The 25,965-nt window shown below is 43.2% G+C and overlaps 1 protein-coding gene across 1 annotated transcript in view; it reads left to right on the plus strand.

The window, feature by feature from the left end:
• Positions 1-25,965, plus strand: part of nomo (nodal modulator) — a 75,598-nt gene that overhangs the window by 47,939 nt on the left and 1,694 nt on the right. Inside the window, exons 20-30 of the mRNA XM_072481855.1 lie at positions 153-235; positions 2,423-2,579; positions 5,295-5,421; positions 8,171-8,284; positions 8,912-9,039; positions 10,932-11,073; positions 14,894-14,977; positions 20,156-20,266; positions 21,707-21,808; positions 21,952-22,071; positions 24,105-24,197. Coding sequence (XP_072337956.1) covers positions 153-235; positions 2,423-2,579; positions 5,295-5,421; positions 8,171-8,284; positions 8,912-9,039; positions 10,932-11,073; positions 14,894-14,977; positions 20,156-20,266; positions 21,707-21,808; positions 21,952-22,071; positions 24,105-24,197 — 1,261 coding nt within the window. The remainder of the gene's footprint in view (positions 1-152; positions 236-2,422; positions 2,580-5,294; positions 5,422-8,170; positions 8,285-8,911; positions 9,040-10,931; positions 11,074-14,893; positions 14,978-20,155; positions 20,267-21,706; positions 21,809-21,951; positions 22,072-24,104; positions 24,198-25,965) is intronic.

Below are 25,965 nucleotides of genomic sequence, written 5' to 3' on the forward strand. Positions count from 1 at the left end.
TAAAACCAATGACGGTTTAATTTTACAGTGCCAAATATCACCAAGTGCTCATGTTTAACCTGCACTATTTTAGATGTATGGATACTTTTGATAGACGGGTGGTTGTAGCAATATTTATTCTGATTGTATAATTGTCTTGCTTTTTCTGGTAGAGCTGGAGAAAAGATTACAGTCACGCCCTCATCAAAGGAACTTCTCTTCTACCCTCCGTCAGTGGAGGCTCTCATTACTGGAGGTAACCTTTTACTTAGCTCGAAGATGTAAACGCTGCACATGAAATGATTGTGCAGTTTTTAATGTTTTGCACTCATTTAGCTCGCTTCTCAATTTTCAATATTCATGTTAATTCCTGAAGGCACATTCATTGTTAGTTCCTGCAGCGTGTGACTATGATAGCCATTTTCCAGTCCCTTAACATTGCCCAATATTTTTTTCCAAGACCAAGAATGGATTTAAAGATTCTGTAGGGAGCCTGACCTGTTTAAGGGCGACACGGCGGCACAGTGGTTAGCACTGCGACATCGCAGTACCAGGGACCCAGGTTAGGTGGATGTGCAGGTTAGGTCAATTGGTCACACTAAAAATTGCCCCTTAATTGGAAAAAAGTAATTGGGTACTCTAAATTTATTAAAAAAATAGAGCAGTGAGCATGTGATTTGTAATTTCAAAAAACAGATAAAAAGGAACAATATGAATTATGAACATGACAAACAAAGATAGGTATCTGGCGACTGGAGAAATTCTCTTTCTAATTGCAATAAATTAAAACATCAATGTACAAATCCCCAAACCCAGGCAGCAGTGTAATATAATTCAGCTTAGCTGCCCAAGCTTTTTCTCTCCACAGGTTTAAATCAGTGTGCCTGAATTTGCATGCAGCTATAAAGCAATTTGCTGTTCTCATTTAGCACCCATCTAACATTTGGGCAGTGGTGCTGAGATCAGCTTGCTTAAGTTTTCAGATTCGCAGTTTCTTTAAATGTAATAAAACAACAAGAAAAATACAAATAGAAATGAACTGTTGATGCCTTGACCTGAAGGCTGAATTGCCAGGGTTTATCGACTGCATTAGTTTGGACACTCCTGATCCAGTTAGTTTCATGCACCTTACGATTAAGCATCATCATTTATAATGCTGTTTTGAATAGTGACATGTGTAGTATTTTAGGCAAAATTCAAGGTACGTTCTGGTAAGGATAAAGGTTCAGTGCCCTGGAACAAGAAGAACCATTACCCAAGGCAATGGATTTAATTTAATCCATTGAAAGGATTAGAAGTCATTGATTTGCAAGTCAAGATTTGTATTAATCTAAAGCATAACCTCTTTGTCTTGCACTTGAGATTTTTAAACAATGAAAAAATATATATCGGGTAAAGTCAGAGGGCGACTCAAAATTAGTCACACACCTTCTTTGGGGTGGTACTGGGCAACATTGCTTACATTTGGAAAGAAAAACTAAACTTTTCATTCAACTGGGGCTTCTTTAGCACAGGGCTAAATCGCTGGCTTTGAAAGCAGACCAAGGCAGGCCAGCAGCACGGTTCAATTCCCGTACCAGCCTCCCCGAACAGGCGCTGGAATGTGGCGACTAGGGGCTTTTCACGGTAACTTCATTTGAAGCCTACTTGTGACAATAAGCGATTTTCATTTCATTCATTCATTCATTTCATTTCATTTTCAAGTGTACATGTGCAATAAATTTGTATATCAGATAAATAACGTTTGAAACTGGTAATGTGTGTGTGCGCAAATATTTTGGATAGGGCGCCTTTTTTGTGGAAGTTACTCCAGTGGCAATTCTTCCCCTTGCAATTTATACATTATAGAAAATCCCAGTCCTTTCAGTTTTGTTACTAGCGCAGAACTACTTTGTGTATTAATAATCATCAGCCATTGTAATCATCTCCTGCATTGGGCTGAAATTTGTGCACTGCATGTATATTGGAACAATTAAACAGAAATGTTTCAGGATGAAGAATTCATGCTGTTAATGTAATCATTTTGACCCTGCTAATTGTGTTTACTGTTTTATATAATTTCACCCTGCATGCTGTACTTGACTCTGACATGATTTATTCTCGGAATTTTAAATGGAGTTGCTGTAATAATATGGTGACCTCGAAGCTTTGAGCCTTTCTAAAAATATCTTGTAACTTTTGCTTCGGTGTGCAGAGTATTTCATTATCTGGATGAGCAAACTAATTGGTTCTTGGCTGCCTCAAAAAAGATTATGAACTACTTCTAACCATCGGTGTGTAAAAAAAAAAAAAAAATTGTTAAAAATTGTTTCTTGTACAAACTCGGGAAATATTTTCATCTGCTGTTTGCTCAGGTGTTTTTTGAATAGCCCTTGCACAACAGAGTGCTTTGCAATTTGTGTTATAGTGTGGCGCAATGTTAAAGGATAGCATTTTGTTCCAGATACTTGTCCTGGAAGACTCATCGAGATTCAGGGGAAAGCTGGTCTATTTCTAGAGGGACAGATACACCCAACGTTGGAGGGCGTGGAGATTATTATCATCGAGAAAACCTCTAAACCACTTATCACTGTATTCACTAATGAGGAGGGATCATACAGGTAAGATGAACAAATTTGACGGCTGTTTCAGTGTGGCAAATTTAATAAAACTGAAGCTTATTTGATTTTTTTTGTGCTACCGGAGCATAGGTTTTTTTTCTCCATCCCATTGCATAATATTCCAATCTTTCTGTAAGAATCTGAGTTTGTGGAAAAGAAATTGAGTTGGCATTCTTCTGGGACCAGTCCCTTGCAGTCAAGAAATTGTAGCGACATATACGGTGCGTGCTGTGGAAACGAGCTCAAAATCGTTTCCTTTGCAACACATTTTGACACATGCACACTGGCAGGAAAATATTTCAATGTGACCAAGATTACCGACTTCAAATGGATGGCAAGGGAGTAAAAGCCACTTGAAAGGTAAAATTAGATGATATTTCATCAGGGAATATTGCTAAAGGATATTTCGATTTAGATTCCTGTGTTTTCCGAAAGAAAGGGCCCAGAGACGTAATGGTCTAGAGACACTAGGGGGCAGTGTGGGTCTATGGCGAGAGCAAAGTTTAATGTTTTATTTTACGCTTATTTCTCACCTCCGGCTAATTGAAAATGCCGACAACTTAAACCAAAAATATAAAATTGTAAGTGGCAAGGTGAAATAAAATTATACTTATTGCGAAAATGCCTATCGTGATTTCTGTAAATAATGGCCCAGATCTTCCAATGTGGGCAGCACGGTAGTACAATGGTTAGCACAGTTGCTTCACCGCTCAAGGGTCCCAGGTTCGATTCCGGCTTGGGTCACTGTCTGTGCGGAGTCTGCACGTTCTCCCCGTGTGTGCGTGGGTTTCCTCCGGGTGCTCCGGTTTCCTCCCACAGTCCAAAGATGTGCAGGTTAGGTGGATTGGCCATGATAAATTGCCCTTAGTATTCAAAAATGTTGGGTGGGGTTACTGGGTTACGGGGAGGGTGGAGGTGTTGGCTTGGGTAGGGTGCTCTTTCCAAGGGCTGGTGCAGACTCGATGGGCCAAATGGCCTCCTTCAGCACTGCATCTTCTATGATTCTACAGGCAAATTTTTGGAAATTTGTTGCCATTGAGAGTCGGGATCCAGAGGCACACATGGGACTTAAGCAGGAACTTCAATTTCCGGAGGAGGAGATGTGCAGCCTGGACCCATCCATTGGATGCTTCCGAAACTGTTTTGATACTGCCGTTGGAAACATTGGCGAGGTGCCCTGAACTGGTACAGAAATATACTCCAGGGTTCGGACAGCCGTTAACTACATTTTGCGGACCAGCTTTGGAGATGATTTACAGCGAAAGCTGTATGGGAAGGCTTTTAAAAGCAAACTTGCTGAAGAGACCAACGTGGCCTCCCTCCCCGTCATGCCTTTCAAATCCAATGTCATCGCCTCTCCTTGCAAACTTGCTCCCCACTTCAAACCTTTCCTTCTCCTCCCAGGTCCAAGAACATGGTGGTGGTGTGTTACAGTTCATTCAGCGAGTCACAGTTGCTGTGGCAACATATACTTTTACATACAGGTAGTCTGGAGCTAAGAATAATGATGGTAAAGGCTGACACTTTCTTCCTCTCACATGTCTGACCCGGAATATCTCCTCTTACTGCCTGACATTGATGTGTGTTGGAAAGATTTGTGGGTTGACACTGTCTGTTTGACCGGGTGATGAACGCACCTTCCTTGTCCATCAAGCCCTGGGATGGGTCTCAAACCCGGAGTGTCTGGCTCATGGGCAGGGATGCTATCCACTATGGCACAGTAGCACAGTGGTTAGCACGAGGGTCCCCGGTTCAATGCCCGTTTGGGTCACTGTCGACTCTGCACCTTCTCCCCGTGTCTGCGTGGATTTCCTCCGGGAGCTCCGGTTTCCTCCCACAAGTCCCGAAAGCCGTGCTGTTAGGTAATTTGGACATTCTGAATTCTGAACAGGCGCCGGAATGTGGCGGCGAAGGGTGTTTCACAGTAACTTCATTGCAGTGTTAATGTAAGCCTACTTGTGACAATAATAAAGATTATTAAGATTATTTTTTAAAAAAAAAGACATCCCTAAGAACATGGTGCCCCATCTCAAATCCATGCGGATCATTCCTGTCGCCCCATGTTTGACCCTCTCTGATCATGTTTCCACCATTGCTAAAGCATTAAAATGTGACCATGATCACAGTACACTATCAATCCTCATCCTTGATCTGACTGCAGTCTTTGATGCTGTTGAGTACACCTCCAATATCTCACCGCTGTCGCTCACCTAACTGGGCAACATTCCCATTGGTTCCACGATTGCCTACTCTGGTTGTCGTCAGAGAATCTCCTGCAGTGGCTTCTCTTTCCCTAGCTACCAATGCCTCTTGATTCACAGAGCAATATTGAGGACATATTAAAAGGACTATATCAACATAAGTTAAGAACAACCCTAACAAAGCAATATTCTTTCAGCCATCGTATCACTGGGATTGTGTTAAATAATGCTTTTATATCAAGTAAGGAATATCAGTAAAGAAATTCTAGATGGCCATTATTTTCAATGTCAGTGTTTGATACAAAATGTGAAACAAAAGCATTGCATTACTTGCTCAGGGCTGAACGTGTGAAGTAACATCTTGTTTACAAAGCGACTTAAAGTTGTGAAAGTCCAATTGGTTTATGGGTGTTCAAACGACATCACCTCTTCCTGTTTCTTCCATCTTATATGATTAAACCATTTGAAACAACAGAAGTAATATAACTATCTTTATTTTTGTTGAATTTGAAAGAGTTGGACCATTACACCGAGACCAGGAGTATTCGGTGACTGCCCAAAAGGAAGGTTTTGTTTTGACTGCATTAGAGGGAACACTTGGCGATTTTAAAGCTTTTGCATTAGCAGGAGTTACTTTTGAGGTAAGTTTAATATGAAGCACTGTGCAAATTGTGCTAAATTAAACACCAGATTAATTTTGCCCCGTTTTGTTTTAGTCAACATTCCTATAGTGATATTTTGATATTTTATTCAAGAAACCTGTTCATAGCCGGCAAGTTGAATTGCATTGTGGCTCACATGGAAAAGTTCACGTATAGACTAAGTAATTTGGTTAAAAACATATAAACATGTAACAATCATCATAGTCATAGAGGTTTACAGCATGGAAACAGGCCCTTCGGCCCAGCTTGTCCATGCCGCCCAGTTTCGATCACTAAGCTAGTCCCACTTGCCCGCATTTGGCCCATATCCCTCTATACCCACCCTACCCATGTAACTGTCTTAACTTTTTTAAAGGAAAAATATTGTACCCGCCTCAACCACTGCCTCTGGCAGCCCGTTCCAGATGCTCACCAACCTCTGAAAACATTTCCCCTCTGGTCTCTTTTGTATCACTCCCCTCTCACCTTAAACCTGTGCCCTCTAGTTCTCGACTCCTCTGTCTTTGGGAAAAAATGTTGACTGTCCACCTTATCCATGCCTCTCATTATTTTGTAGACCTCTATAAGGTCACCCCTAAGCCTCCTACACTCCAGGGAAAAAAGTCCCAGCCTATCCGGCCTCTCCTTATAACTCTCAGACCATCAAGTCTTGGTAGCATCCTCGTCAATCTCTTCTGCATTCTTTCTAGTTTAACAATATCCGAACAAAGAAAAGTACAGCACAGGAACAGGCCCTTCGGCCCTCCAAGCCTGTGCCGAGCACGGTGCCCTTCTAAACTACAATCTTCTGCAGTTCCAGGGTCCGTATCCCTCTATTCCCATCCTATTCATGTATTTGTCAAGATGCCCCTTAAACGTCACGATCGTCCCTGTTTCCACCACCTCCTCCGGCAACGTGTTCCAGGCACCCACTACCCTCTGTGTAAAAAAAAAAAAAAAAAAAAAACTCGTACATCTCCCCCTTGCCCCTCGCACCTTAAACCTATCCCCCCTAGTAATTGACCCCTCTACCCTGGGAAAAAGTCTCTGACTATCCACTCTGTCTATGCCCCTCATAGTTTTGTAGACCTCTATCAGGTTGCCCCTCAACCTCCGTCGTTCCAGTGAGAACAAACCGAATTTATTCAACCTCTCCTCGTAGCTAATGCCCTACATACCAGGCAACATCCTGATAAATCTCTTCTGCACCCTCTCTAAAGCCTCCACATCCTTCTGGTAGTGTGGCGACCAGAATTGAACACTATACTCCCAAATGTGGCCTAACTAAGGTTCTATACAGCTGCAACATGACTTGCCAATTTTTATACTCAATGCCCCGGCCAATGAAGGCAAGCATGCCGTATGCCTTCTTGACTACCTTCTCCACCTGTGTTGCCCCTTTCAGTGACCTGTGGACCTGTACACCTAGGTCTCTCTGACTGTCAATACTCTTGAGGGTTCTACCATTCACTGTATGTTCCCTACCTGCATTAGACCTTCCAAAATGCATTACCTCACATTTGTCCGGATTAAACTCCATCTGCCATCTCTCCGCCCAAGTCTCCAAACGATCTAAATCCTGCTGTATCCTCTGACAGTCCTCATCGCTATCCGCAATTCCACCAACCTTTGTGTCGTCCGCAAACTTACTAATCAGACCAGTTACATTTTCCTCCAAATCATTTATATATACTACAAACAGCAAAGGTTCCAGCACTGATCCCTGCGGAACACCACTAGTCACCGCTCTCCAATCAGAAAAGCACCCATTGCTACTCTCTGCCTTCTATGACCTAGGCAGTTCTGTATCCATCTTGCCAGCTCACCCCTGATCCCGTGTGACTTCACCTTCCTATAATAGGGTGGCCAGAACTGAACACACTATGTAGTGACACAAATAGACAAACACATTCAGCAGGATGCTGAAGGAAGGAATGTTGAATTAGATGACGCACCATACACCATCCCTTCATTAGAGGCATCAAAGTACTTAGAAATTCAATCATTTAAGTACTTCATGAGGACCTGAGCCATGTAGGAAATATGGTACCTACTTATTGCAGTTTACTAGTTAGGGTAAAGATAGAGTCACATGGCACCGAGCTTCATACAGAGTTGCATGCTAATATCTGTTCGCCAGCATTACTCATCGTTTATCATTAACAATGATACAAAACATCACTTTTTTTCCTGTAATTCTCCAAAAATCTAGTTACCCATTTCCAGAATTTATGTTAAGTTAAAATCTCTTTAATTCGGTTTATCAGTGGAGTGCCATTAGTAGTTTTTAAAGGTTGTAAATCTAAAGTGGGAAATTTAGTCAGGTATGTATCTCCTCATTATCTTGGTAGTGTTAAAGCCATTGGCTGCTCTGGCTTTACCTATTACTAAACAGATGGTTCTGCCTGATTCATTAGCGATTTCAAATCCAAAAGTATTTCAGTGGTTATGGAACAATTTCGGGTATCTTTATATAAATAGAAAATAATTTCTTTACGTTATTTTCATATTTAATTCTGAGGTCTTGCGTTTTAAAATCATGAGGGGATTGGCACCAGCTGACTCTGTTCTCTTCTGTAATAAATATGTATTCTATAGGTAATAGATTTCATTAATTGAATAGAATTGTAAATTAATGCCTAGTTACGATATTATGACCTTGCTGCAAAATAAGTAGTATCTGTGGAATTATGAATTTTGTTTTTAATGCCTTTCTGAAATTATACAAATATAACTTTTGTACAAACAGATAAAAACTGAAGATGACCAGCCCCTTGCTGGAGTCCTTCTGTCTCTTAGCGGAGGACAGTTCCGTTCTAATCTGCTGACGCAAGAGAATGGCATGCTTACCTTTGCAAATCTGGTAACGTTTATTTTACTTTGCCAAAAAGTGAAGTTGTTTAAGCCAATTCTAAATATAGTTGGAGATTTTCCTGTTAGTTTTGTATTGTTTTACATGAGGCATATCATTGCTGGAGAATGGAATGTTTTTCCACTTTTGTTAAGAGGCTCAACGTCATGTGTGATGGTCAGGTGCTTAGTAAAGCTCCCTCTGTACTGCCTTGACAATGTGCTGAACTGCAGCCTCAGAGGAACGAGCGCCTATTAGTACACTGGAGTGACATTTTCCCCACTTCTCTCGCTGCCTGTCTGTTTGGCTAATTGTGACTGTCTTTGTCCTGCAAACTCATTAAAAACTGGATCGGGTCTGTGCAGACTAATTTTACTACGGACTCCTGCAACTAGCTAAGAGGGAAAATCGTTATGTCACAAATCCAATAATCCATGTTTTTTAAATGGTCTTAACACTTTACCACCATTCCTTTTTAAGTGTACTTGTATAAATGAGTTTGTAACAATTTTCAGCTGCTATAGGATGAAATATATCTTTATCAGAGCTGGAAATTAAATGCAAATAACCACTGATCTTTATTTGTTCATCAAAGTATTAAATGATGACAAGCTGTCTGTGTTTTATGTTGGTGTGCAGAGTCCTGGTCAGTACTACTTCAAGCCCATGATGAAGGAGTTTCGCTTTGAACCTGCATCACAGATGATTGAAATACAAGAAGGACAAACTCTTAAAATCAAGATTACAGGCTATCGGACTGCCTACAGGTTTGTGTGTGGGATAAAAATAATCGGTATTTCAGAATAAGCGCCTTTGGACATCTGCCTTTAGAATAGGCAAGTTGTTGTTGGAAACAATTGCTGTGCATGTTGAAACCTGCGTGGATGTTTTTTATAATAGGAATCAGGAACAACTGGAACACGTCTTAAACACAATTTGCCACATTGCTGCAAATCTTCCTGCAGAATACGATTAAAAGCAAAACTGAAATGAAGTCGTTGGGACAGAATTTTATTGTGAAGCAGTCACGAATAAAAGTGAATTAAATTTTCTGATTATTGTGAGGTTATTCATGAAGGTCCCACCTTCTCAACCTTGCCCCTCGCCTGAGGTGTGGTGACCCTCGGGTTAAATCACCACCAGTCAGCTCCCCCCCTCAAAGGGGAAAGCAGACTATGGGACTATGGCGACTTTACCGTTTACCTATCTCGTGAAAATGAGCTAATGCCATTAAACTAATAATGCATTAATTAAATAATTTATTTAATGCGGCATGCTTGAACTTCACTGGAATATCTGCTTCTAATGTGTTAAAACCTTATGTGCTTCATAAAAATAACATGTTTCCTCTGGCTGAACTGGAGTGGAACATTTTTAAAATAACTCTTGACTTTTAAGTGCAGATCCATGAGGCACTTTCTGTTGTGTTTGAGTAGAGATGAACCCCTAGTGCTCAGTTCTCCCCAATAATTTCAGATGTTTTTCCTTTTAGAGGAAGCAGCCGGGCACTGAAGCACCACGGACCAATAGGTTCATGGCCGGCTGCTCCACACAGTTTACAGTGAGCTCTGCTGAGCTGACTGGAAGTCCGTATTGAACAGTGGGAAGGAGAGGGACAATCACTCTGAAGCTGTTGTCATGAACCTCTGAGCAGTTATCTCCAGAGGAAGTGCGCAGGGGAAAAAGGCTTTCAGGTTGGGAAAGGTTTGCAACAAAGTAAGACAAGAGGGGAAAATAATACAAAAATACGCATTTTCTTAGAAAGCTGACCTATTTAGCTACAGAATAAATAAATTGGTCCCTTGCACATCCCCAGCTTTAATCACTTTGCCATTGACAGCTAAGCTTCTGCTGCCCAGGCATTAAGCTCTGGAATTCTCTTGCTGGACCTCTTTGCCTCTGCTGTTCCAAGATGCTCCTAAAACCTACCTCTCTGCTTAAGATCTTGCTCGTTTGCCCTCCAATCTTTTTATGTGGATAGGTGTCAAATGTTGTTCATTAATGCTCCCATGCAGTGCTTTGGGACATCTTACAGCATTAAAGGCTCCATGTCAAAAGAGTTAAAACCCCATAACTCCCTTCCTGACAGCACTGTGGGTGGACTGCAGTGATTCATGAAGGTGGCTCACCCATCACCTTCTCAGGGGCAATTGGGGACAATGCTGGCTTTACCAGTGACCCTTGCATTCCAAGAGTAAGAAAAATATAAATTGTTGTTTTAGATTGAGTTACACTGACCCCCCCCCATTATAATGTAAAAAGTCATTATGCTGTTCACTGTTTTTGCAATTTGAAAGTCTGTTCTGTGATAAAACATCTGTCATAGCGTGTCATAAATGGGAAGTACACCCAATAGTGAATCTTCAAAGTGACTTAATTTCCAAAATAACCAGTTTTGCCTGAATTCTGCAATGAGATGTTCAAATGCTATGTTGATTTCCACCCTGTGCGGTTTTGTTCTAGATTACATGAAAAATCTCTGTGTTTGATCATTAAGTGTTCTGTAAAGGATTTAAAACAAATTGCGGGCAAGATGATTTGGGACGGTTGTTTTATTGAGATGTTCAGAAGTCTTCTGAAAATGGAGTTCAATTTCTAATGTCTGGTGGTTTAAAATATTACCATAAAAGTAAAAATTAAACATCCATTTTGTTTCAAGCTGTTATGGACTGGTATCCTCACTAAATGGGGAGCCAGAGCAAGGAGTTTCTGTGGAAGCTGTCGGGCAGGAAGATTGTAGCATTTATGGCGAGGATACAGTGACCGATGAAGATGGAAAGTTCCGTCTCCGTGGCTTACTGGTAAGGGTTGCCAAGTTAATTCTCATGGATCTATTTAGTTATGAAACTGATTATTGAAGAGCACTTTCTCAGACACTTTTAATACGTATTTCCTAATTTGGGAATGTATGAAAACCGTAACAAAATCATGTTATGGCCAAGGATAACATACAATCATGGCAATCACTGTAACTTGTTTTTGGTAGGGGAACCCTGCAGAATGTGGCGTTATCACATGGACCCTTTGAAAAATTGACACATTGTGGAGGACTCCGTTGTTAGGGGTTTGGGCTCCCTCCCAACGTCCTTTATCGACCTCCCAGCAAATTGAATTTCAGCAAGAACTAAAAACAGAAAATTTCGGAAAGACAAAGCAGGCGGGGCAATGTCCACGGAGAAAGAGAAAACAGTTAGGGGCAGCACGGTAGCATAGTGGTTAGCACAATTGCTTCACAGCTCCAGGGTCCCAGGTTCGATTCCGGCTTGGGTCACTGTCTGTGCGGAGTCTGCACATCCTCCCCGTGTGTGCGTGGGTTTCCTCCGGGTGCTCCGGTTTCCTCCCACAGTCCAAAGATGTGCAGGGTTAGGTGGATTGGCCATGATAAATTGCCCTTAGTGTCCAAAATTGCCCTTAGTGTTGGGTGGGGTTACTGGGTTATGGGGATAGGGTGGAGGTGTAGCCTTGGGTAGGGTGCTCTTTCCAAGAGCCGGTGCAGACTCGATGGGCCGAATGGCCTCCTTCTGCACTGTAAATTCTATGAAAAATGAGTTAATGCTTCATATCTTAAAGTGGCAGCACGGTAGCACAGTGGTTAGCACATTTGCTTCACAGCTCCAGGGCCCCAGGTTTGATCCCCGGCTTGGGTCACAGCCTGTGTGGAGTCGGCACGTTCTCCCCGTGTCTGCGTGGGTTTCCTCCGGTTGCTCCGGTTTCCTCCCACAGGTGTGCTGGATAGGTGGATTGGCCATGCTAAATTGCCCTTAGTGTCCAAGAAGGTTGAGTTGCAGGAATAGGGTGGAGGTGTGGGCTCGGGTGGGGTGCTCTTTTCAAGGGCCGGTGCAACTGGCCAAATGGCAACTCGATGGGCCGAATGGCCTCCTTCACTGTAAATTCTATAATTCTAAATTCTATGACCCTTTGGCAGACCCAAAAGATATGTGGCGTATAATGGATAAATAGATTGGCGGGGGAACTGACCACATTTATCAGAAAATAATTTTTGCACCCTCTCCCCTTCCTTTATTCCTTGTATTAAGCTATTCATTGGTCATATCTTCCAATACTGACAAATCGTCTTGAGATTTGAGCATTTAAAAGTTTATTTCCTCCACATATGTTGCCTAACCCGTGTGTTTCCAATATTTCCTGATTTTAGCTCACATTTCCAATTTTTCTACAGTATTTTGTCAGTAGTTTCCATAAACAAACCTGTGATGGATATGATCCAAAACGTGCAACCTTACCGTGTGGCCAGGATTAGTATGCTGAAGGATTAATGATGACCTTTTTAGCCAAGTTACTTTGTACCACTGTTGCACACCTGTTGATTCCAAAAGAAGCTGTTTTAGACGAGCTGCAAAACTAAAACTAGTGAGGTTCACGTTGGCATGACTACACAGAAGCAAGAGGGAACCAGCAGAATCGTAATAAAATCAAACGCTCAACTTATACATTACTTTAAATTATCTTCAAAATAAGAACATTTTCAATAGAGTCCTTTTTCAGGATCATTTAACTCTGCCTTATGAGGTTCTGCCTCCCTGCTGGGACAAGTTGCAAAACAATTGGTTGGCATGGCAAATCTGGAATGAAAGTTGAGTAGAAACGCAGGACCTTCATGCCAAAAAAAAAACTTTCAATGTATTACTTTGCAGAGATTCTATTGTCTGCTTCCCTGGCCTCCGAATTAGCATTCGTTAACCCATATCTGTAAAATAAGTCATTTGTAATGTTGGTGGTTGAAGCTGACAGAGCACAAACCTCTTTAGGGCGACGTAGTGGCACGGTGGTTAGCACTGCTGCCTCACAGTACCAGGGACCCAGATTCGATTCCGGCCTCGGGTGACTGCCTGTGTGGAGTTTGCACGTTCTCCCTGCGTTTCCTCCGGCTGCTCAGGTTTCCTCCCACAGTCCACAGATGTGCAGGTCAGCTGGATTGGCATGTCTAAATTACCCTTTAGTTGAGAAAGGTTAGGTGGGGATACGGGGATAGGTCGGGGACGTGGGCCTAAGTAGGGTGCTCTTTCAGAGGGTCGGTGCAGATCCGATAGGCCGAATGGCCTCCTTCTGCTCTGTAAGGATTCTATGGTTCAGGGAGATAGCCATCATGATTTGCTTGACTTCAAAAACTGTTGGACTTTGGTCAGGCGACCAATTATGGTTTGCTACAGACACCACGATCATTGCCTGGAGACACTGCTGGCTTTCCGGGATTGTCGACCTATCTGAACTTTTATTTTTAGAGATATAAGGCCAGCATTTTACGATTTGTATATCTGCTTTCATCTTATGCCGACCCATCTTGTTAAAGAACGTACACTGCTGAAAGATAAAACCACATTGTTTTTACAGAAGGTGTATTTTGACGAGTAGTTAGCAGTCTCGATCACATGCCATTAAGCCATCAAATACAAACAAATGCCAAAATCTGGTGTGAGAAATCAGATGGCCTCCATGATCGCCACATCCCTTTGGCCTGGGAACCCCAGTTCGAAATTTAGCAGCTTGAATAAAAAGATTTAGTGGAAAGTTAATATCAATAATGAAAAAATAAATTATTTATGTTTGAATATGTCTGCAGAAAAATTTGGCAAGTTTTTACATGATTTTGACCAAATATTAGTTGGGAAACGGTCATCAGTGGCTCAGATTGTTATATATTTTTGGGTGTATGCACTAAAATTATATTTGAAACACCTAATTAGAGCTAAAACTCCTTGTTGTTTTGCAGAGAGTTAAACTGATCTTTTGGCAGCGTTGTGATGAATTACATTTAAAAAATAAATTCCCATCCATTTTTGAATGCTGTTTTCTTTTGCCCTCTCCGTGGTGATGAACTTGCCAAGTCTCTGCTCACTGCTTCAATGCATCACGTGCTCGAGTTCAGAAACTCATCATGTGGAACCTTTTAGGAAAGTAACTATGTGGCAAGGTGCCTTGGAGTCCATAGAAAGCATCCTTTCTGGCTGCATCACAGCCTGGTATGGCAACTGCTCGGTCCAGGACCGCAGGAAACTTCAGAGAGTCGTGAACACCGCCCAGTCCATCACACGAACCTGCCTCCCATCCATTGACTCCATCTACACCTCCCGCTGCCTGGGGAAAGCAGGCAGTATAATCAAAGACCCCTCCCACATGGCTTACTCATTCTTCTAACTTCTTCCATCGGGCAGGGGATACAAGTCTGAGAACACTCACTAACCAATTCAAAAACAGCTTCTTCCCCGCTGTTACCAGACTCCTAAATGACCCTCTTACGGACTGACCTGATTAACACTACACTCCTGTCTGCTTCACCCGATGCCGGTGTCTATGTAGTTACATTGTGTACCTTGTGTTTGCCCTATTATGTATTTTCTTTTCATGTACTAAATGATCTGTTTGAGCTGCACGCAGAAAAATACTTTTCACTGTACCTTTGTACTTGTGACAATAAACAAATCCAATCCAAGAATGTAATGCTCTTGAACGTTTAGCATTTAAAAATTTTATGTGAATTAGCTATTCAATAGGTAACTGACATTAAAATGGAAGTTCCTCAACATATGTATTTCTAATGCTTGGTTTTGAAACAGGTATAACCGAGAAATGATTGAATATTTCTCTGTCTTTTCCCTGTAGCCTAGTTGTGTATACCATATTCAACTGAAAGCAGATGGCAATGACCATATAGAAAGGGCTCTACCACAGTATCGCGCCGTACAGGTTAGTTGAGTATGGAATTTCTTGTATTTATCTTTAAGGTTTCAGCTGCATTTTTGAAATTCCTCTGGTTCTCTAGTTGACCATGGCTGCAGTCAAAATGATGATTTGAACCCAGAGAACTGGGCCGAGATCCACGTTGCCGGATTTTTGCCGCGTGACCTTCCAGCTGGATGCAGTTGCTGCCAGCCAAAATGGGTTCAAGATTTATGATCTATTTAAAAGAGACCTAAAGTGATTTCTCATTTTTAAAAATTCATTTTACGCTAGGATGGGATTGAGCTGTATATTGTTTTCCTCCATCTGGACTGGGCCTAAGGGGAGCTCCATGTAAGATGGAGCTCTTAAAGTTACAAAGCGTTCTTAGCCATTTTTTCCTAAAGTTTTCGACTTTTTGGGGATATTCTTTAAAGAATGTTGAAATGAATCTGTCCATTGCAATATGTAATATTCGTGTGCATACTAAATGTTAATATCCCCAATAAGCTGGCGAATCGAACACGAGAGAACGTTTAAAGGGAATTCTTATCATACAGACATTGACTTATATAGACACAGACATAAACTAGTATGGCAGGGGAGTGGGTACCGGAGCAATAGGTTAAAAGGTGAAAATATTGAGGGAAAACTAGGGAATAGGGCCAGTGTGCCTCTGAGGAAGAGCAGACAGGGAGATGTTGCTGAAAACAGCAGGACTGGTGGCCTCAAGTGCATATGTTTTAATGCAAGAAGTATAACGGGTAAGGCAGATGAACTTAGTACTTGGAACTATGATGTTGTTGCCATTACAGAGACCTGGTTGAGGGAAGGACACGATTGGCAGCTAAATGTTCCAGGATTTAGATGTTTCAGGCGGGGTAGAGGGGGATGTAAAAGGGGTGGCGGAGTTGCGCTACTGGTTAGGGAGAATATCTCAACTGTACTGCGGGAGGACACCTCAGAGGGCAGTCAAGCTATATGGGTGGAGATCAGGAATAAGAAGGGTGCAGTCACAATGTTGGGGGTTTACTACAGGCCTCCCAACAGCCAGCGGGAGATAGAGGAGCAGATAGGTAGACAGATTTTGCAAAGGAGTAAAAGCAACAGGGTTGTTGTGATGGGAGACTTTAACTTCCCCAATATTGACTGGGACTCACTTAGTGCTAGGGGCTTGGACAGGGCAGAGTTTGTAAGGAGCATCCAGGAGGGCTTCTTAAAACAATATGTAGATAGTCCAACTAGGGAAGGGGCTGTACTGGACCTGGTATTGGGGAATGAGCCCGGCCAGGTGGTAGAAGTTTCAGTAGGGGAGCATTTTGGGAACAGTGACCACAATTCAGTAAGTTTTAAAGTGCTGGTGGACAAGGATAAGAGTGGTCCTAGGGTGAATGTGCTAAATTGGGGGAAGGCTAATTATAACAATATTAGGCGGGAACTGAAGAACCTAGATTGGGGGTGGATGTTTGAGGGTAAATCAACATCTGACATGTGGGAGGCTTTCAAATGTCAGTTGAAAAGAATTCAGGACCAGCATGTTCCTGTGAGGCAAATTTTGGGAACCTTGGATAACGAGAGATATTGTAGGCCTTGTCAAAAAGAAAAAGGAGGCATTTGTCAGGGCTAGAAGGCTGGGAACAGACAAAACCTGTGTGGGATATAAGGAAAGTAGGAAGGAACTTAAGCAAGGAGTCAGGAGGGCTAAAAGGGGTCATGAAAAGTCATTGGCAAATTAAGGAAAATCCCAAGGCTTTTTTTACACGTACATAAAAAGCAAGAGGGTAGCCAGGGAAAGGGTTGGCCCACTGAAGGACAGGGGAGGGAATCTATGTGTGGAGCCAGAGGAAATGGGCGAGGTACTAAATGAATACTTTGCATCAGTATTCACCAAAGAGAAGGAATTGGTGGATGTTGAGTCTGGAGGTAGATAGCCTGGGTCACATTGAGATCCAAAAAGACGAGGTGTTGGGTGTCTTGAAAAATACTAAGGTAGATAAGTCCCCAGGGCCTGATGGGATCTACCCCAGAATACTGAAGGAGCCAAGAGGGGAAATTGCTGAGGTCTTGATAGAAATCCTTGGATCCTCACTCTCTTCTGGTGATGTCCTGGAGGACTGGAGAATAGCCAATGTTCCTTTGTTTAAGAAGAGTAGCAAGGATAATCCAGGGAACTACAGGCAGGTGAGCCTTATGTCAGTGGTAGGGAAATTACTGGAGAGAATTCTTCGAGACAGGATCTACTCCCATTTGGAAGCAAATGGACGTATTAGCGAGAGGCAGCACGGTTTTGTGAAGGGGAGGTCGCGTCTCACTAACTTGATAGAGTTTTTCGAGGAGGTTACAAAGATGATTGATGCAGGTAGGGCAGTGGATGTTGTGTGTGTGGAATTCAGTTAGGCCGTTGACAAGGTTCCTCATGGCAGACTGGTACAAAAGGTGAAGTCACATGGGATCAGAGGCGAGCTGGCAAGATGGATACAGAACTGGCTAGGTCATAGAAGGCAGAGAGTAGCAATGGAAGGGTGCTTTTCTGACTGGAGGGCTGTGACTAGTGGTGTTCCGCAGGTATCAGGGCTGAGACCTATGCTGTTCGCAGTATATATAAATGATTTTGAGGAAAATGTAACTGGTGTGATTAGTAAGTTTGCGGACGACACAAAGGTTGGTGGAATTGCGGATAGATTATCATAGAATTTACAGTGCAGAAGGAGGCCATTCAGCCCATCGAGTCTACACCGGCTCTTGGAAAGAGCACCCTACCCAAGGTCAACACCTCCACCTTATTCCCATAACCCAGTAACCCCACCCAACACTATGGGCAATTTTGGACACCTAAGGGCAATTTATCATGGCCAATCCACCTAACCTGCACATCTTTGGACTGTGGGAGGAAACCGGAGCACCCGGAGGAAACCCACGCACACACGGGGAGAATGTACAGACTCCGCACGGACAATGACCCAAGCCGGAATCGAACCTGGGACCCTGGAGCTGTGGAGCAATTGTGCTATCCACAATGCTACCGTGTTGCCCTAGCGATGAGGACTGTCAGAGGATACAGCAGGATTTGGATCGTTTGGAGACTTGGGCGGGGAGATGGCAGATGGAGTTTAATCCGGACAAATGTGAGGTCATGCATTTTGGAAGGTCTAATGCAGGTAGGGAATATACAGTGAATGGTAGAACCCTCAAGAGTATTGAAAGTCAAAGAGATCTAGGAGTACAGGTCCACAGGTCACTGAAAGGGGCAACGCAGGTGGAGAAGGTAGTCAAGAAGGCATACGGCATGCTTGCCTTCATTGGCCGGGGCATTGAGTATAAAAATTGGCAAGTCATGTTGCAGCTGTATAGAACCTTAGTTAGGCCACAATTGGAGTATAGTGTTCAATTCTCATCGCCACACTACCAGAAGGATGTGGAGGCTTTAGAGAGGGTGCAAAAGAGATTTACCAGGATGTTGCCTGGTATGGGGGGCATTAGCTATGAGGAGAGGTTGAATAAACTCTGTTTTTCTCTGGAACGACGGAGGTTGAGGGGCGACCTGATAGAGGTCTACAAAATTATGAGGGGCATAGACAGAGTGGATAGTCAGAGGCTTTTCCCCAGGGTAGAGGGGTCAATTACTCGGGGGCATAGGTTTAGGGCAAGGTTTGGAGGAGATGTACGAGGCAAGTTTTTTTTTTTACACAGAGGATAGTGGGTGCCTGGAACTCGCTGCCGGAGGTGGTGGTGGAAGCAGGGACGATAGTGACATTTAAGGAGCATCTTGACAAATACATGAATAGGATGGGAATAGAGGGATACGGACCCAGGAAGTGTAGAAGATTTTAGTTTAGTCGGGCAGCATGGTCGGCACGGGCTTGGAGGGCCGAAGGGCCTGTTCCTGTGCTGTACCTTTCTTTGTTCTTTGACTGGAGCTTTGGGAGGTATCTCTTCAAGCTACAGCAGCCTGTGCTGCTCAGAAAGACGTGTTTAAATTATGAGGGGGTTTGGTTTCGAAGTTTAATGTTTCGCCGTTACTGTGATACAGGATTAAAAAGTGGGTCCCAGGAATTTCCAGGCCCCTGAGCCCGATACGAAGCCTGCAATTGTAGCACCAAATATTATCCACAGGCCCTGATACGGCTACCTGGCACTGACCGAGGGGAGCTGTCTTCCATCACACTCGGGAGCCACTGAAGGCATTGTGTCGTCGGTCACAAGGATACCATCAGCCTACAGTGTCACCACTGCCAGTGTTCCCACTTTGATTCCCTGAGGGGGCAAGCTGCTTTTATCACCCTATATACTGCCCAAATATATATCACACACGACTGATGAATAGCCAGCACTTTTATTTCACACTGAATAGCAACATTAATCACCAAAATATTGATGCATTTCCAAAATAAAAGAGGTTGCTGATGACAACCATTTGGCAACAGGTTCCTGCTTCTCTAGCAGCCTCACTGGCCCTTCTTCAACTGTGCTGTGACTCACTTGTTAATTCACAAACACACTGACTGTGTGTTGCTTGCAAACCGTGTTGAGGGGGATGCAAAGAGGTGTGAAGGTGCTTCTTGTTGTGGGCTGCTGCCCTATTGCTCATCTGGACTCTCACTGACGGAAAGGATTTGGCTTCAAGGCGCAATCGACCAAAGCTTGCATTAATTGTTTTCCGGTGGCCCTGGCCTGATATGATGACAGGTGCTGCAGCAGTTTAACCAATGCTTCTGTCGGAGCCGCTGGAGGCTTCTGAGGAAACTGTCCAGTGAGTTTCTTCTTGAAATTCCCGTTCGTGTGGAGCCAAGAGTGCTTCTCTGACCTCCACATTAATACTGTGGGCCGGTACGCACTCATCCCCTTTCCTAGCCATTTCCCCCTGCTTTCCCTGGACTTAACTGAGCTCAGCTGACCAGAATTCGCAGACAGCCTGCTGGATGTAAAATTTGGGTTTATTAATCTGTTCAACTGCAGATTTTTGCATTCATTAAAATCCTTCTAAAACTCCAGGGAGTTTCAATCTTTGCCTTTTAAGATTGTACCATTATGCAGGTTTGATTACCACCATTAATAAAAATATCCCACAGGAAGCTGGTCCCTGAGCAGACATTACCACTGCATACTTTTGTGTCTAAAGCTTTTTTGTTAGTGCTTCTGCAGTAGAAGAAAATGATCACAGCATGAACCTAGTTCATCTGATTCCTTTGAATTTTGTTTGTACAGGTCAACAGCAGCGATATCGATGGCGTGAATATTCTCGCATTCCGACAAATTAATCAATTTGATTTAAGTGGAAATGTTATCACTTCACCTGAACACCTTTCTACTTTGCGGGTAAGTTGATTGGCTTATTTGCAAAAGTGCTTACTTTTTCTTCTCCCTCCCCTCCCCCCCCCCCCCCCCCCGATTCAGAATAGTTACAGCACAGAGGGGGGCCATTCGGCCCAGCGAGTCTGTGCTAGCACTCTGAAGGAGCAATTCACTGAGCGCCACTCCCCCACCTGCTCATCATTGTCCTGCAAGTTCTTCCTTTTCGGATAATCAACAAATCAAACAGTAGTTAAACAACCTGACCTCGGCCTTTTGTCAAAGATGTTCTTTGATTTCTCTCCAAAAAGACTGAAAAGGGTGACTTAATAATCACTGCTTTCCAGTGTTCTCTCACCGCCTTCCCTGTGATATATGATAGAATCCCTACAGTACAGAAAGAGGCCATTCGGCCCATCGGCTCTGCACCGACCCTCCGAAAGAGCACCCTACCTAGGCCAACTCCCCTGCCCTGTCCACCCAACCCCACCTAGTCTGCACATCTTTGAAAACTCGAGGCAATTTTAGCATGGCAAATCTACCTAACCACATCTTTGGATTGTGGGAGGAAACCAGAGGACCTGGAAGAAACCCACGCAGACATTTAAAAAAATATATATTTTATTCCAAACATTATCAAATTCTTACATACGAAGGCGTAACTATATCATACAAACAGTTTGTCATTTTTATTTTCACAAAGTAGCAGCAGCAACCCTAAATCCTCTATTCTCCCTCAGCCTGACTATCCTTCCTCCTTAACTTCCTCCCTTCCTAACCCTCCCGCCCATCCCTCTCACTGCTGAGTCCGACGCCCCAAAGAGCGCCACCAACAGACACGGCTCTAGTTAGACCCCAACGATCTCAGAAAATGAGACCCAGAACCCAACTAGCTTGGGGCAGGTGAATGATTCGCCGGCCCCCCTGAACAACGCTCAGACCTGACCTCCACCACAGGGAAGAACCCACTCATGCGCGTCTTAGTTAAGAACACTCTATGTACTACTTTAAACTAAATCAGGCTCAACTTAGCGCAGGAGGAGGTAAAGTTCACCCTGTGCGAGATCTCACTCCACACTTCCTCTGGCCTGGCCCAGCTCCAATTCCCACTTCCCCTTCACCTCTTCCTGCGATGGTTTCCCCTTCTCCAGCTGTATATTGGAGGTCTTCCCTTGCAACCATGCAGGCATGGGGAGAACGTGCAAACTAACCATATGTCTCATGACCTGTGATTCACCACCGTGAGAGGATGGAGACTGAATATGGAATCAAACTCCTAGTGGTGTTCTATGTACGTTTATCCTCCTTTATGCTGCACTGTCGTAAAAGTACTACCATTTTTTGCGATACGGTTTGGCGAACAATAGCATCATTAAATCTACTGTAGGATGTTGTAAACGTGCAAATATCTGAAATCTTAGCGTGGTTCTTTGAAAAGACTAAACTGTATTTGTTTAATTTGTTCAGGTGGTGCTGTACAAAAGTGAAAACCTGGATAACCCCATTCAAACGGTGTCGCTAGGGCAGTCCCTTTTTTTCCATTTCCCACCCTTGCTAAGGGATGGAGAGGTATGTTTGGATTCTGTACAACTGGACAGTACTAAACTCAATAGTGTAAATGGGTGCACGTGCTGAAATAGCTTTTGTTGGTCTCTGAAACGTTTTGTTTCCCTTACTATGTAGGAATGAACATCTTGTCTGTCTTGTTACAGAATTATGTAGTTGTGTTGGAGTCTACATTGCCCAAATCTCTGCACGAGTACATCTTGCCCCAAATATCCTTCAGTGCGACCGGCTACCATAAGCACATTACCCTTATGTTCAACCCTTCGGTAAGTGAACAAGTGAGAATAATTTTCATGTTGTTACTCAGAACATTTGAACAAAGTTGGTTTCCGTTACAATTGATGGCCGGACACTGTTGAAATGCTCTTGACTTTGGCTGATTCAGTGAAACGCTTAGGATGATGCTTGTTTAGCACAGGACTAAATAACTGGCATTTAGGACCAAGGCAGGCCAGCAGCACGGTTCAATTCCCGTACCAGCCTCCCCGAACAGGTGCTGGAATGTGGAGACTCGGGGCTTTTCACAGTAACTTCATTTGAAGCCTACTTGTGGCAATAAGAGATTTTCATTTCATTTTCATTTCACTTGGCAGCGTTGTACTTTTGCAAGGATAGAATTAATTGCTTCTTGAGTGATTCCTTCTGAAGGGCGTTTCTCCACCCTTTTTAAATTCAAGTCTATTTTGGAGACCGTAAAGGCCAAATTGTCTTATTTTAATTGAACCTGTTGTTACCTAATTAACTTTAAAATACTGCATTGAATTTAACCAAACTTAGTAAAATGTGATTTTTAAGCAGAATCTGTTTTCTTTCTCAATAGGGTATTCTGCAAATGATTCAGATGCCCTAATTGATCAGACACACATTAGTCTCACTACAGTAGTTTTAAAATGGCTTTATACTGCTTGATATAAGGAATTAGGGGTAGGCTGGTGTTGCTGAAGCAATGGCTTTCCATGGCATCTAGAAATCTGCAACAAATACCAGCTTTGCCAGCAACACATTAACCTAACCTACCAATCCTTGGACACCAAAGGGCAATTTAGCATGGCCTATGCACCTAACCTGCACATCTTTGGACTGTGGGGGGGGGGGGGGGGGGGGAGAACCGGAGCATCCGGAGGAAGCCCTCGCAGACACGGGGAGAACGTGCAGACTCCGCACAGACAGTGACCCAAGATCGGAATTGAACCCGGGTCCTTGGCGCTGTGAGGCAGCAGTGCTAACCACTGTGCCACCGTGCTGCCCCATATCTTGATCAACTTAAATTGGGGCTGCACGGTGGCGCAGTGGGTTAACTCTGCAGTCTCGCGGCGCCGAGGTCCCAGATTCGATCCCGGCTCTGGGTCACTGTCCGTGTGGAGTTTGCACATTCTCCCCGTATTTGCGTGAGTTTCGCCCCCACAACCCAAAGATGTGCAGGGTAGGTGGATTGGCCAAGCTAAATTGCCCCTTATTTAGAAAAAGTGAATCAGGTACTCTAAATTTTGAAAAAAACTTTTAAATTAATATCAACAAGCTTGATTTTACTTATGTTGCAGATCAAAAGGGCCATGAACTGACATCTTCAGCATCTTTTATCATTTTTATAACCATCAGCCAATTTCAATCTATGTGGACTATTGCCAATGTGTCCATATGTTACATTTTGGGGTGAAAACCCAATGAGGTTTGCAGCTATGATTTTGTTGTTAAACGCTGTTTTTTTTTAAGGACTCTTCAGTCTGATTTGGTTTGGAAGCAATAAGAATGTTTCTGGAGACATTTTCCATCTTTGCAATAGTGACCTGACTAAATAATTGTGTAATTGAGGGGAAAGTGCTGAATTTCTGAGTCAATTGCTGAAATTCTATGAAGGCATTGTGCTTTAATGTGAGTTTATGACAGTCAAAGCAAATGGGTTTCGGTACATATTACACAAATGGATTTTAGATTTATAATGACTTTTGTATATCTGTGCTTTCATTATCCCACTTGTAAAGGTCTCAGAGCAATTTTTAAGGCTGCTGCTTTCGACATGCCTGTGGGGGGAGGGGGGAGGGAGGATAATACGAGAGTCACTTTGTTTTAAAGTTGGCAGCGCCTCTTTTATGGTGGGCACCTAAATCTTACACAAGCACACGAACAAAAATGTATTTGAGGGTCAAAAATGTGAAACCGCCTATATTTAGTTTTAATTGAAATCGATCATGTTGTCATCCCTTCACGTAGAGTTACTGTCATCAATACAGTAAATGATGGTTTGAGAAAACTGATTCTATAGAATACAGTCTCACTGTCCAATATCATCACCTTTCAGAGAAAGCTACCTGAACAGGATGTAGCTCAGGGATCGTACATTGCCCTGCCCCTCACTCTGCTCCTGCTTCTGGCCGGCTACAATCATGATAAGGTAAGCTTCTGTTTCAGCATTTAAGATTATAAATGGGTTCCATGCATCTGAAAACAGCACACTGATGTTTTGTTACATATTTTCGGGTGAAAAGTAGCATTGTGTATTTTAAAACGCCTGCTGCTGAAAATGAAATCGATCTGTACATAAGATTAAAGTCCTTTAACCTGGTGTTGTAAGTCTTCTTACTGTGCTCACCCCAGTCCAACGCCGGCATCTCCACATCATGTACATAAGACGTGTACCATTCATGGCAAATGGAGCAAATATTCAATTTACCAATGCACAAAATAATCAAATTGAATGAGTTGTCCAAATTAAAGCAGGATACTCGGATACAAATACTTTTCACTGTAGTCTGAGAAATATAAAATCTGTTTGGAGTAATTCTGTATGTGACTGCTGGAGCTTATGGATTCTGAATTCTCCCTCGGTGTACTCGGAACAGGCGCCGGAATGTGGCGACTAGGGGCTTTTCACAGTAACTTCATTGCAGTGTTCATGTATGCCTACTTGTGACAATAAAGATTATTATTATAGACTGCGCTTCTCGAGGGCAATTAGGGATGGGCAATGAATGCTGGCCTAATGAGTGAAGCCCACTCCCCTTGAATGAATAAAGAAGCACAGGATGGGTCACAGAATCAACTTTTTAATGTTAGAATCTAATGTCAGATCCTCTGCTTCTTCCACCAGAGTTTCGCTCTATGAGGAAATGAAATGAAAATCGCTCATTGTCACAAGTAGGCTTCAAATGAAGTTACTGTGAAAAGCCCCTAGTCACCACGTTCCGGCGCCTGTTCGGGGAGGCCGGTACGGGAATCGAACCGTGCTGCTGGCCTGCCAGGGGAATATTGCCCCAAATTGTTACTTTTTAAAAAGATTTAGAGTGCCCAGTTCATTTTTCCAATAAAGGGGCAATTTAGCGTGGCCAATCCACCTACCCTGCACATCTTTTTGGGTTGTGGGGGCGAAACCCACGCAAACATGGGGAGAATGTGCAAACTCCACACGGACAGTGACCCGGAGCCGAGATCGAACCCGGGTCCTCGGCGCCGTGAGGCTGCAGTGCTAACCACTGCCCCACCGTGCTGCCCTAATTGTTACGTTTCTTAATTCAATAATTTACTTATTTCAAAGAGATTATGTGGGGATTCATTGTAGAAATAGGGTAAAAATGAGAACTAGTGAAAGGAGGGGTGGGATGCTGACCTACTTTCCACGTGGATATTACATCGTGGGTGTTCTGTTTCCTGCCTGCATACTCACTGTCTCAAATTAAAAATGACATATATTTGAATTCATTTTTTAACTTGGATTTTATTGTTCTTGAGAAAATGTCTGTTTCTTTGGACTATTCCAGATTTATGCTTTTTTTAGAAACTGAAGAATTCAGTAATTGCATTCAATGGAAGTTCTGGAAATATAATAGAACCCCCAGCATACCCTACCTGTGAGAAATATACGTGTCGCCAATAAAATAAGCTTATGGGATTTTCCCTTGTTGAATTCTCTGGAAAGGATATTTTAATAAAATATTTAGTTTTTAACACGGCAGCACGGTAGCCTTGTGGATAGCACAATTGCTTCACAGCTCCAGGGTCCCAGGTTCGATTCTGGCTTGGGTCACTGTCTGTGCGGAGTCTGCACATCCTCCCTGTGTGTGCGTGGGTTGCCTCCGGGTGCTCCGGTTTCCTCCCACAGTCCAAAGATGTGCGGGTTAGGTGGATTGGCCATGATAAATAGCCCTTAGTGTCCAAAAAATTGC

This window comes from Scyliorhinus torazame, chromosome 17 (genome assembly GCF_047496885.1).
Source record: "Scyliorhinus torazame isolate Kashiwa2021f chromosome 17, sScyTor2.1, whole genome shotgun sequence".
Classification (NCBI taxonomy): domain Eukaryota; kingdom Metazoa; phylum Chordata; class Chondrichthyes; order Carcharhiniformes; family Scyliorhinidae; genus Scyliorhinus; species Scyliorhinus torazame.